At 47.3% G+C, this 12,535-nt stretch overlaps 1 protein-coding gene across 1 annotated transcript in view; it reads left to right on the forward strand.

Moving 5' to 3' along the window:
- LOC104495730 (plexin-A4) overlaps positions 1 to 12,535 on the forward strand; it is a gene marked incomplete at both ends in the record, with an annotated part of 49,573 nt that overhangs the window by 3,508 nt on the left and 33,530 nt on the right. The window contains 5 exons of the mRNA XM_010138738.1: positions 2,382 to 2,518; positions 4,146 to 4,313; positions 9,843 to 9,936; positions 11,667 to 11,906; positions 12,306 to 12,452. Of these exons, the coding sequence (XP_010137040.1) occupies positions 2,382 to 2,518; positions 4,146 to 4,313; positions 9,843 to 9,936; positions 11,667 to 11,906; positions 12,306 to 12,452 (786 nt within the window). The remainder of the gene's footprint in view (positions 1 to 2,381; positions 2,519 to 4,145; positions 4,314 to 9,842; positions 9,937 to 11,666; positions 11,907 to 12,305; positions 12,453 to 12,535) is intronic.

The following is a 12,535-nucleotide window of genomic DNA, read 5'->3' on the forward strand; positions in this document are numbered from 1 at the left end:
GCAGGAATGAAGTGGGAATCAAGGTCTTGATAGGCACTGTGAGGTCAGTGTAGTCACAGCTGTGATGGCAGCTGCTCTGTGGACAGCCTGTGTGGAAGAGGTACTGGAGGAAAATAAAGGGTTGAGGAGCAGAGGACAGTAGACGAGCTCCTAGAAGGTACAGGAGGTTTCCTGTCCCCTTCCCCTCATTGTCACTGCCCTCTTGAGCCTTGTATAGATCCAAGAGACTCCCTTGCATTTTCCATCACCTTTCACCAGCGAGGAAATGGTAAATAGTCTGGAGGCTGAGTTTCACCACGAAGATGCTGTGCAATATTTATGAAGGCCACTGTGAATAATTAATCATTCATCACAACTTGGAAAGCTTAGCCACAAACCCTTTGTCAGGTCGGCATGAGACACAGCAATGCTTTGCTGAGGAGCTGATGTAGTTCTGGCCTGCGAAGATCCTCAAAAGGGCACATCAAATTTATCTGCCTCTGAGGAGAGGGCAGGAAACCCACCCAGGAGCAGGACAAGGGCTTTGGGTCTTCAACTCAAGTGTTCCTCTGTGGTTTGTAGAGTGGATATTATTGTGGTGCTGTTGCTCAGGCTATGGGCACCAAGGTGCCCATTCTCAACTCGTTTTCTCCCAGGTGGGAGGTCACCTCCCAGCATCAGCCATCATGGCCAGCAGAATTTGCACTGGTGGGAGCGGCAATCAATAAGGGATTAGAGAGGAGTTGCCATCAGAGCTGGAGGGGTACCCTAAAAATAGAGGAGCGCTACGTACTGAGGTGCTTCTTCTGCATCTTCACACTCTTCCTGCATCTTTTATCCCACTAATGGGATAAAGAGCGAGGAGAGTATAAGATCAGTTTCCAAACCATCATGTCAAAACCAGTAAAGTTCAAACACAAGAGGTGTCCAGCCCTGACAACAGATTTTTCAGCTGAGCTGTTTGTCTGATTTTCACATTCATCCCTTTCTCCAAGCGGTCGCTGCATTTTGAGCAAAACCAAAGTGAAAACCTTGCTGCTGCTTTTCAACTTGATTAGCCAGAGAGGGACAGGGACAGAGAGGGCTCTGTGTGTGTGAAAGTGAAAAACGGAGCTGTGGGGTGTGTCAGGTGGTTTTATAAACATGGATTGATGGTCTCCAAAGCTCAGTAAGGTGACTGTGTGGTGTACCTGCTTGTTCAGAGGAGCTGAAGAGAGCTTCAAGCATTTGTATCATCATTCTTTAAGAGAGGGGGGAAAAAATAATCTTCATTTAAATGCATATAGTAGCTTTTCACTTGGGACTGAATGGAAAGTTTTTCTATTAAAATGCAAATGAAAGAGTAAACTGTAACTCCGAATTTCTCCCTGAAAATGGATGTCTCCTCTCTGCATTGTGGTATGAGCTGATCTGTGCCTTCACAGTGCAAGTGTTTAATCTTGATTTGGGGAAGAAGGGAGAGCAGGAGGGTAAGAAAAAGAGGTTTGAGATTGGGGGCCCCTAAAGAAATTGTTCCCCTTTTTGTTGTACTGACACAGCACTGTGTTGTGTTTGGAAAAGAGGCTCGGAAAATCAGCAGCAAAAGGAAAATAAGAGGTGTTCATCCGGACAGCGGTCCCTTTGTGGCTGTAGTGTTTCAGAGCACAACCCAACGTGAGCACCACCGTGCTGTATCAGTGCAGGACACTCACGTAGTGCTAGATCATCTCAGCATCTGATAAGAAAAAGAGAAAGATTTAGAGTCATGTGGTGGGCATGTGGGAGAGGCAAGACACGAGCTCAGATGCTTTGCTGAACCATGACTCTCCTCCTTCCTGGGGTAAAGCACAGGGGAAGCTTTTAGGCATCTCTCTGGAGCTGTACCAGTTCTGTCCCCTCCTCAGATCAACAGGGTTCAGAGCAATCTTTTCAAGACCAAACCATTTCCCCCACTTGTAAGCTCCATGGTTTGGAGGCAGACAGTCCTCTTTAAAATCCATTCAGCCAGTTCAAGACCCAGTTCATCTAGCAGAGGTGGTGTTGCATGATGGCAAAAAGACACCTGAGCTGTGTCAAAAGAGCAGCGGAGATGGGAGGTGATGGGTCCAGCTGCTCCAGGCCTGGAACCGCCTTTGCAAGCACAGAGTATTTCTGAGTGGGTGCAAGGGCACACCTGATTTTGCAGGGGTGAGGAGAACAGTCTGAACTCATCCCACCAAACCTGGTGCTCGAGCAGGTTGTCTGTGACAGGGCTGGTGTCATCCTAGGCTCTTGTATTGGCTGGAAGATACAGTCGTCTTCTGAAGTCCAGCTAACAGGTGATTAACCCCGGGCATGCCTACCTCTCTCCGTCACTAAAAGGAGAGAGGGAAGGTGCCTCTGCACCTCTGCTGTGTTTTCAACAAGACCCTTTGCCTTCACAGACTCTGACACTCTCTGATCTCAAGCCAAAGCGGGGACCAGTGTCGGGTGGCACCCAGGTGACAATTACGGGCAACAACCTCAATGCGGGTAGCAATGTCATCGTGACCTTTGGGCGACAACCCTGCCTCTTCTTCAGGTACTGATGATTCCTTCCTACTGTACGTGCCCGAATCTGAAAGATGTGGTCAATTATAGCCAAGAGACTTCATCCACAGCCCAGACACCCTGTCCCTCAAGTGCCTCTTTTGCCTGTGGCCACGTCTATTCAGCAACGGGACTTTTACATTCTGCACCACGTGCAACCTTACTGTGTGTGTTTTGGGGTGGGAGAATAGGATTTATTTCACTGTTCTGATTGGTATTTGATGTGCTTTTTTTCCATGGCCCCTTGTAAAATTTCACTCCAATTCTCCACGGTCCTTTGCTTTGGTACTTGCCCTGGGAGCATGTAGTTTCAAAGATTCATTTTCATGTCCCTGCTTTAGCAGAGGTGACAAAGAAAATCTGACAACATCAGTTCTAAGTATTAAACCACCTCTCCTTTATCCCAGAATAGTCCTGTAGTGTTGAGAAATGGATGATTTGCAACGTTTTAGCTCTGGGTTGGCTCCCCTTCAATTGCAGTTCAGAGAGGCTTAATGCCAGTGCTACCTGCTGAATGTTCCCTGATCCCTGTGAGAATGAGCCTGAAGCCCATTCCCAGGGGCTCCCGCAGCTCAAAACTACCCAGTGCAACCCATTTTGCTGCCAGTGTCAGTGGAGGCTGAAGATGAAGTTGGCATATTTCTCCAAATATTTCCTAGGCAGAAAAAGGCTCATTCACAGGAGACCCAGGACCACTGTCTTGGGGCAATGCCCTTCCCTCTCCTGGCTGTGGGCATCTTGTTTAGCTGCCTGTCATGACCACGGTGTGAAGCAGCATCTATAATTCAGGAGGACGAAGTCACAGCTTGTGATTTAAAAGGCCAGGTGGGAATCACAGCTGCTTGGAGTTGCTTACTGAAGAGCCTGGGGAGTTTCAGGAGGGATTGAGCATGGTCTTGTGGGGGAATTTGGAGAGCACCTGGAGGGTGCGGTCAGTGAAGGTGAGTGCCATGCTGCAAGGGAAGGATGGATCCTGCTTCATGCTTTCTAGGGGTGTAAGATGAGGCTGCATCACAAATCACCAGTCTGGGGAGACTGGGGGTGTTTGGAGTCCGGATTTTTTGCTCTGCAAAATTCAGACCTGGAGCTGTTTTTGAGCCCTGCACAAAAAAAAAAAAAAGTTTATGCACTAGATTAGCACCTTCCATGCAAAGGCTCCAGGCATGCTGCAAACTGCACTTAAAACAAGGCTCACAGTCCTAAAGCAAAGTAAACTTTATTATCCCAGACTGGAAAGCTGAGGTGCAAAAACCCCTTTTTATGAGCTGCTGCTACATATGTCTGCAGGCAGGAAGGAAACATCCATCAAGTATTTAATCACACAGAAATAGTTCTGGAGACAGGTCTGGTCTGGGCTTCCCTTGGGGTTCTGTTTTCACTCTGAGACCTGAAAAATGATGCCTCTCCTGGCTTTATTCAAACCAGCAAAAAGGCAATGTCACTTCCTCTGATAAACGTGTCACAGCATTCACAGCCTATTCCTGTAGCAGTGAGTGTCACCACCTCCCAGTACATAGGTTAAGATCATGGGATGTAGAGTAAGTAGCTGGGCTCTTTTTGGCACCTTTTGTTTTGCTGCTGGTAGCACCTGGTTTATATTTACTTGCTTCGGCTCACAGGAGATCCACCAAGCAAATTGTCTGTAACACCACAGCCTCAGATGAAGGCTTTGAGAAGGTGAAGGTGTCTGTGAGAGTGGACAAAGCCAAGATACATCAGGAGTTGCAGTATGAATATGTAGAGGATCCAACCATCCTGAGGATCGAGCCTGAGTGGAGCATCTTCAGGTAAGCATCCCGTGGACTCCTCGTACCACCTCCCATGGTTTTCTAACACAACACTGGTGTGTTCTTGTTGGTCCTTGACACAGAAAAGTGCTCTCCAAGCATTGTGTTCACTAAGAGATTTGTGCAGAGCTACTTTCCCGGAGCCCAAAGACCACGACGAGGGGTGGACTTGCTTCCTGGGAAGGGTAAAAAACCAGCAGTGCATTGTGCATTCATTGGATGTTCAAAGTGTGTCTGTGCTTGTGTGTACCTTGGGAAAAATTTTCCACAGTCTAGTGGGGGCTGAGCAGGAGCAGAGTCCTTTCTCCAAACAAACTCCACATAGTCCAAACCTAAAGGATCCTGCACTCCACCTTCACTAGTAGAGTAAACCTTCCTGGTTTAATCAGCAAAATCCAGTTGCCGATGCTCACCAGCAACTTGCCTTGGAGGCTTCATGCTTTCATTGCAAAGGTAGGTGCAGCAAGTCTCCAACCTAGTGTTGAAGCTTTCTCCCTCTTTACTGCAGCCCAGGGCTTATCTCCAGGACCAGGATGCTCCCTGTCTGAGCAATATCACAGACCACCGAGGCTGGATAAACTACACAGCTGTACCCCTAAAAGCAGCAGTTCCTAGTGCTGCTGGTCATGACGGTGATTCAGGCCCAGCTGGGCTGGGTCCGCTGCTTCACATGGCAGCAGGGTCTGGCATAAATGTCATAACTGTGCTTAGAAAAGCAAATCTCCCTTGGGTTTGAAAGCAGCAATTCCTACCTTTCCCACAGCCTTCATGGACTTACTGGCTTAGGACTTGTCACTTGTTTGGCCATCGTGCCTGAAAGCCCCAGGGCTCTCTCCTGAGATGAAACACAAAGGGAGAGCTGGTCTCTGCCCTGTCAAACAGCCTTCCTCCTCATTAGGCATCTCTTTTACTCTTCACCCCAATGGTGCTGCTTTAGTGAATTCAGAGGGTTCACATGAAGGTGTTTGAAAGCAGCATTTGCCCTGGTTATGGAAGGCATCAAAGTGACACCCAAATGCTCTCAGAAGCCTGCAGAAACGGCCTTGGAAAGAGAGAAATTGGTCATTAAATGCACTGGTATTTCCTTGAAAAGATACAAAAGAAGAAATCTTCGCCTTCCCTCACTCATCCGCAGCAGCTCTCTGCTTGCTTGTCAAACCGGACTGATTGGAGTAGCTGGGGATTATGAGCAGGGCTTGTAAATCCCCCCAGTTCAGCTCTCATCCAGAAGATGTTTTCACAAATCAATTAGTGCCTTTAATTACCGTGAGGGAATTTACTGATTTAGCCAGATTGAATCTTTGCACATTGGGCTTGAAGCTTTAGTGTCTGGATTTTCCAATTGGTGTTTTTATTTTCAGAACTCAGGTTATCAGAGAAATAAGAAATCACTTTATTTCTCTCCTTATTAAAGTGAGTTCAGGACTGTTTAACAGGTGGAAGATTGACAGCCTAGGAGAGTGAATTCCCCTGTTATCCCCAGGAAAGCTGCAGCATGGGGACCTTCCTCCGCCTGCCCTCAGGTCTGACTGGCAGGTGAGAGACGTTCTCCAGAGCCTGCTTGCTCCTTGGTTTCTCTTCTGAAGCTGCCAGCAAGAGAAAAAGAAGCAGCCAAGGAGATGCTTCAGGTGTGTTGGCAAAGCTTTGAGAGAGACTCTCCATCTCGTTATTTGCTGCCTTGGATCTCCCATCCCACCTCTCAGCATGAAGGTGCTTGTTCAGTGGGTGCCAGCCTGCTTGCAGGGTGTGTAGCTGCTAGGAAGGATGACTGGGACTCTACCTGTCTCATCATTCAGCTATGACCTCCACCCATTGCCCTCTTCTGTCTCTCTGAAATCAGAAAGCATCCACTTGAGCATTAACCAGTGCCTCATTTTAACCAGACCCCCTCTCTTCATCCTCTTTCTTGTGCGCTTTTGAGTCACTCCGTGACCTTAGAGTAGGGTGCAGAGAGAGAAGATGCGATATCCAGGATGACCACTGTGGTTCAGGGTGTCAGGGACAGCTTTGACCACTCTAAGTTGTGGAGCTCTGTCCAGCAGGTCGTAATGGAGACAAGCATTAGAGCAAGGATCCCACACAGAGCTGGGTAAAAGTGCAGCCAACTCCAGCGCTGAGAATCAAGCAAGAAATAAGTTAGTCAAGACACGTGGATTGAGATAGACTGAGGAGGCTGTTCCTCGGTGTGATTGTTATGCGGTATGATTCATTACAGCAAATCCACTGTGCTGCTCGGATTCATCACTCCTGGCTGTAGGGCTAAGCTGTTTGGAGGGATAGATTGCTACTAAACCAGCTTTGCAAAATTAGGGAATGAATGCACTGAGCCTGGCTTAAAACCTTCTCAAGTGCCGTTTTCTAAGACAATAAAGAAAAGATTACTGCTAATTCACTCCCATGGCCAAAAAAAAAAAAGTCACACTGGGCTGGCAGGTAACTAGAATTTCACGAGGCTCTATTAATACTTTTGATCTGGGTTTGATCTGAGTTGCAACCAGCAATTACCTGAGTCTGCAGACAGAAAATTATGCTCAGAGCTTTTGGGACAATAAGGAGTTAAAGTCAGAAAGTTTGTAGACTTGGCACCTCTGTTATTTTGCTGGGCAGCCGCTTGTCTCCAGGCTCTGATCTGAGCTGGCTGAGAAGTGGCTGTGACCAGGCATGATGGACAGACCCTAAAGGCAGTGGTGGTGGTTTTATTTTCTTGATTTTCAAGCCAGAGAGGGTTTGTGGGTGATTATTTTTGTCTTCAATAAACACAGGCACTTGGGCTTTTGTTTTTTCAGAGTAAAGGCCTCTCTCTGATGCTGTGGCTGTGCTTAATATCTGTGGTCTGAGTCTGCCAGCTTGGTTTCCAAACCAAATACAGAATATTTAACATGTGGTTTTAAAACTGTGTGCGCAGACTTGGTTGATTAAATAAAAAGATTTATGTGTATATACACAGGGTCATGGTCTGTACATATACGCACACACTTGGTACATCTGGAACATGTAAAACTTCCAGATGAGTAGAGATACACAGTCCCTTCTAGTTTGAGATTCATAATAATAATAAATAATAATAAAAACTATGAAGAACCAAAAATCCAGAAGAACCAGGGCAGTGGGGAAAGAACAACTTGCTTTTATATGCTTCTTCTCTGGTTTCTGGTGAGCGAGATCTCCCTGGGTGACATCAGGAATGTGTGAAGCTGAATTTTGAGGAGAGGGTGTTTTGTGTGTAAGACAGGGAGGGGGAGGTCTCTTGAAAGTGGATGTATGACTTCAGAAGAGATCTCCTGTGTGTTCAAGAAGATTCCACCATCCAAGAAGATCTTAGGAAATAGCAAGATCTGGGGTTTGCTCCATAAAATTTCCCTTTAGAAATATCCCATCACAGCTGATGGTTTCAGAGAGCAAGAGCTTGAGATACTCTGCGAAACTCAAGGTCACATGTTGTCCTAACCATGGATCAATTCGTACAGCCATTACTTGAATGAAAGACCGTAAGAAATCTCTCAGAGAGGTGTTACAGGAGAACTTGCTCGAAGATACAGTTGTGACAATACTCTGTGGCCGAGCTCACGCCTCACGACTTCAAATTTAGTCATCTTGGTTACACAAGGTGTGTTTAAACTAGCGAGTACTTAATCCACATCTATTCTTTGGTCTTGAAGCCAGTGACCATGTCTTGCCCTCGTCCACACCCCCAATGATCTTTCCTCCTTCAATGGCAGTTTAGCTTCACCTATCCTGCTTGTTGAGAGTGCTCCCTGGTCCCTAGTGTCCCTTGAACCATGACCAGGCTTTGCCAGGGGTACTACAAACATCTATGGCCACCACCAGCATCTGAGCTGGTGTCCTGGCTGTTTGGTTTATCGCTGTGGTTGTAACTAGAGGGGCTGAAGCACAGTCCCGTCTTGCAGTAGCCAGCTCACTGAAACCTGACAGCTACGCTGCTGAGCAGAGATGTGTATTTGCATTCCTTCCTACTTGCCTCATCTGATTAATAATGGAAGATAAATGAAGAATATGGAAAACAAAGGTCACAACTGGGGCAGATCTGTTGGCCAGCACAGGCTTCTTCCTTACAGTGTGTTTATTCTTTGGTGTTTTCTCATTTAAAACACTCTTGTTCCACCTTTCATGTACACATAGGTTTATCTGGAGGCAGAAGAGGGATTCTGAGCTTTCTTTTTCTCCATCCCACCAATTTTTGCATGACCTCCAGTTCTCAGCAGAGTGTTCTAGGAAATAAACTGCAGCCTGGACAGTTTCCAAGGGAAGTTACAGAGGAAAACCGGGAAGAGCACTCCTCGCCCTGGGAGACCCTCAGAGATGGGGCTGTCTGTTGATGGCATTTCCTCATCCTGCTCTGGCTGTATAAGCCCTGGTAACTGTTGGACAACTCTTCCCCCTTCAGCCCTTGCACCCCGTTGCCTGCACCACACTCCTGCAAAGGGAGAGCTCACCCTGGTGGGACAATGCTGGTTTGATTTGGGATGCCCAAAGCTGCCTATGGTGAACCCTTCTGTGCAACGTGTCACTCAAAGCCAACCCAAGCATCAACTGCTGAAGCCTGGGAATGCTCCTTTGCAGTTTCCTTCCTCCCTCCCCTCCTTTCCCTGAAGTCCCACAAACAGCGCTGCTGGCTGCAGCTGGAAGAGGCAAGGAGAAGGAAAAAAAAAGCTGTTTCCTGAAAGCTGTTTCCTTCTGGTGACACTTACTGCAGGGAATGTGAAGGGCTCCATCTGCATCTCCCCATCTTAAGCTGGGCTAAGAGAGAAGTTGTAAAAGCAAGAAAATCTACCAAATGCAGCTTGTGGCTTGTATGAACCGTCTTTCTCATGAAATTGGCTCTTGCCTGAGCACAGGGAAATCTCTGTTCTGTCACATGTTGAATCTAACACACATGGCAGAGCTTATCTGCCTGGTTCACCAAACGGGAACTGAGCAAATGCCTTATGAACACCACGTCTGAAGACTCTGGTTCTGTTTCTTCTAGATGGTGCAGGACCTGATTCCCTGGCAGCACTGAAGTGGGTTCACTGAGGCGACATCTTATTTAGGGTGAAGTTTTATAGCAGGTTTAATATGAAAGATGGGACTACAGCCACCACCCAAGGTAGCACTCAGTCCTCAAGAGCTGCTTGCACAGGACAGTATCTCTGAGAGATTTTTTAGGCTCCCTTCCTTAAGTGATGCAGTAGATATGGTCTGTGGACCATTCTGTAGAGCTCCTGTTAGATTTTCTCCTCTTCTTATTACTGAAGCTTGTGATTGCTGAGTCCTAAAAGTGAAAAACACCCAGATGCTGCTTGATGTGACAGTTTTAGCAGGCATGTGGTTTTACTTCTTTCTCCTCTTACGAATGAATGAAAAATTATTTGCCTTGTTTTGTTTTTCCTTCCCTTCCTATGGGACTGTAAGATGTGGTCAGACACTTTTCAATCAACGTTTAGGGATACAAATCACCCACTGCTGGTGCAATCTGTCCAGGTATCTATTAGCTGGGTTCATGCACTGCTTTCATTTCTTTTTCTCTAGTGGCAACACGCCCATTGCAGTATGGGGAACTCACCTAGACCTGATCCAAAACCCTCAGATCCGGGCAAAGCACGGTGGAAAGGAACACATCAACGTGAGTATGACTGCTGTGCTTGGGATCGGTCACAGGAGGGGACATGTCCAAGGTGGTGACAGAGACTGGCTAACAGCTCTGGAGGCTTACATCATCTATCATGTTCATAAAAGAGGCTGTGGCTTCCTTTCCGAAAGATTACCCCATCCTCTCTCCATAAGGAGCACTGCACCAAAGAGGGAACAGAGAGAAGTGTCATGAAGGGTCATTCAGCTCCTGAGCATGTTCCTTCTGTTGGCTCAAGGATATCTGTCCTCTCGCTTGGCCCTTGTATACCCTGTGCCATTTATCAGCCATACCAGTGCATAAGAGGACCCAAATTCAGGTTATTATACGACGCTGGGGTCAGAAGGGACTGGGAATAGAACTGGATAGCAATGGGTCAACACCCGGATTGTTTGGGATCCTGCAAGAGTGTATCCAGCTTTAACCAGCTAGATTTACAGGTAACTCAACTCTCAGTTACCACTGAGGAATCAGAAGCAGCTCTGTGGAGGTCAGCAAGACTCTGCCAAGGCCTGGGTGGACAATTCACTTGGAAGGAGCCAATTACCAATAGCTGCTGAGGTGCTTCTGACAGATCTCTAAAAGGTGTGATTTTAGCACCTCCAATTAGGAGAAGAACCTGCTGGTACCTACAGTAAGTTGGAGGACGGGGCGACACAGCAGCATCTGAAAAGGTGTTGGCTGCATATGAGCACCTCCTGGGACACATTGTGAAAGAGCATCCCAGAAGAGGGTCCAAATATACACAGGGACTAGTTGGGGTGGGGGTAGAAAGTCCAATCCTCTGCATTTCTCAGGATTTGAAATTAACTGATGGGCTTTCCACCCAAGGTTCTCAAAGCACTTTGTGTACATTAAAATAATCTTCTGCCACATGATCAATGGTGAAGCTGTGAGAGATCCAAAAACAGAATGCAGCAATATGGGACAACTGGGATCCTATGGAGCTGGTGTGGTTTCTCCAGAGAGCCTGTTGGTTCCTGGTGAGACCAGAAGGGGTTGTGCTAGCAGTGTAGAAAGATGAAAGATCACACCCTGAAGGACAACCAGTCATCTAATTCCTAGTTGTTTAAAATGGGAGTCAGGATACAACACCTTTCACAATCCATTACCCATTTCTAAAATACGCAAAAGATGTAGATCTTTGGCAGGACTGGAAGCCAATTTCAGGGTCTCCTGAGACCTGCCCCACTGTCTTCACCACTCCAGCTTTCTAGGCTTCATTTCAGGTAATGTGATGTTCCAACAGGAGCCCTGGGCAAAACGGAGCATGCATGGACATACACTTTTGAAGTGATCTCCAGAGAGCAAGAGTGAATTGTAGGTACTGAGGATCTGACAAGCCTCTGCTGTACAAGAAAAGACAAAGGGAAAAAATTTCTATTTCCAGAAGGAAATGAGGTTAGGGGAGGATGCTGACACAGGCAGCCCCAGAGCCTGAGCTTCCTCAGGGAAGAGACACAGGATGCTCGATTTCAACCAGCTCCACACACCTGCCCCAGCATAGTTTTTGTAATCCCTTCCCAGACTTGATTGCATGATGGATTTGGGGGTATGTTTTGAAGCTGTGGAGCACTGGCCTGTCTCATGATAACTGAGGAGGTCTGTTCCTCCCTGTCCTCTGGCAGTAGGTAGGGTAGCATTTCACTGGGAGGTATCTGCTCACCAGAAGGGCTGAGGGAATTTTCCATAAAACTCTCCTTGTGTTGGGTTTCTTTCTCCAGAACTGCGAGGTGCAGAACAGCACGGAGATGACCTGCCAGGCTCCAGCACTAGCTGTTGACCCCAATCATCAGTCTGAGCTCGCGGAGCGTCCGGAGGAGTTTGGCTTCATTCTTGACAACGTGCAGTCCCTGCTAATTCTCAACAAAACCAACTTCACCTACTACCCAAATCCAATCTTTGAGGTTTTCAGCCCCTCAGGGATCCTGGAGCTGAAGCCTGGAAGTCCCATCATACTGAAGGTGAGATGGGGAGCAAGGAAGGGATGAGAAAGGACAAACATATGCTGGTTATCACCTCTAATCATGGTGGCATCCCAATTACAACCCAGAAATTTCCTTCACTCGTTGCGCGTACCGTATCTTATCATATCAGAGTCACCATCTGCAAACACGAGTCACTACTCAGCATCTGCCAATATCCATATCTAAAACATACAAACTCCTGCTGCAGCTGCCCGTGTGCAGCCTAAATTCGTACCCACTGCTCTTCACCAGAGAACATCTTCTACAACTGCATCAGAGCTGGCAATTAAATAGCCAGGTCAACTTGCGTCCCATGAGCAAACTGGAGGGGGAAGGCAAACTTTTTCCTCATGTGCTTTTTTTGGGGGTGTGGTGGTGACATTCCTTTCTATCCAGGGCAAGAACCTGATCCCACCAGTGGCAGGAGGGAATGCCAAGCTGAACTACACTGTTTTGGTTGGTGAGAAGCCCTGCACGGTGACAGTATCAGATGTGCAACTTCTGTGTGAGTCCCCAAACCTCATTGGACGGCACAAGGTGATGGTAAGTGGTGCTTAAAGCTCAGCCTTTCCTCTCTGGGTGAATTGGGAGGGTACACCAAGGCTGAAGAGCTGGCAGAGATCTCC

This window comes from Buceros rhinoceros, unplaced genomic scaffold, assembly GCF_000710305.1.
Source record: "Buceros rhinoceros silvestris isolate BGI_N320 unplaced genomic scaffold, ASM71030v1 scaffold76, whole genome shotgun sequence".
NCBI lineage: Eukaryota > Metazoa > Chordata > Aves > Bucerotiformes > Bucerotidae > Buceros > Buceros rhinoceros.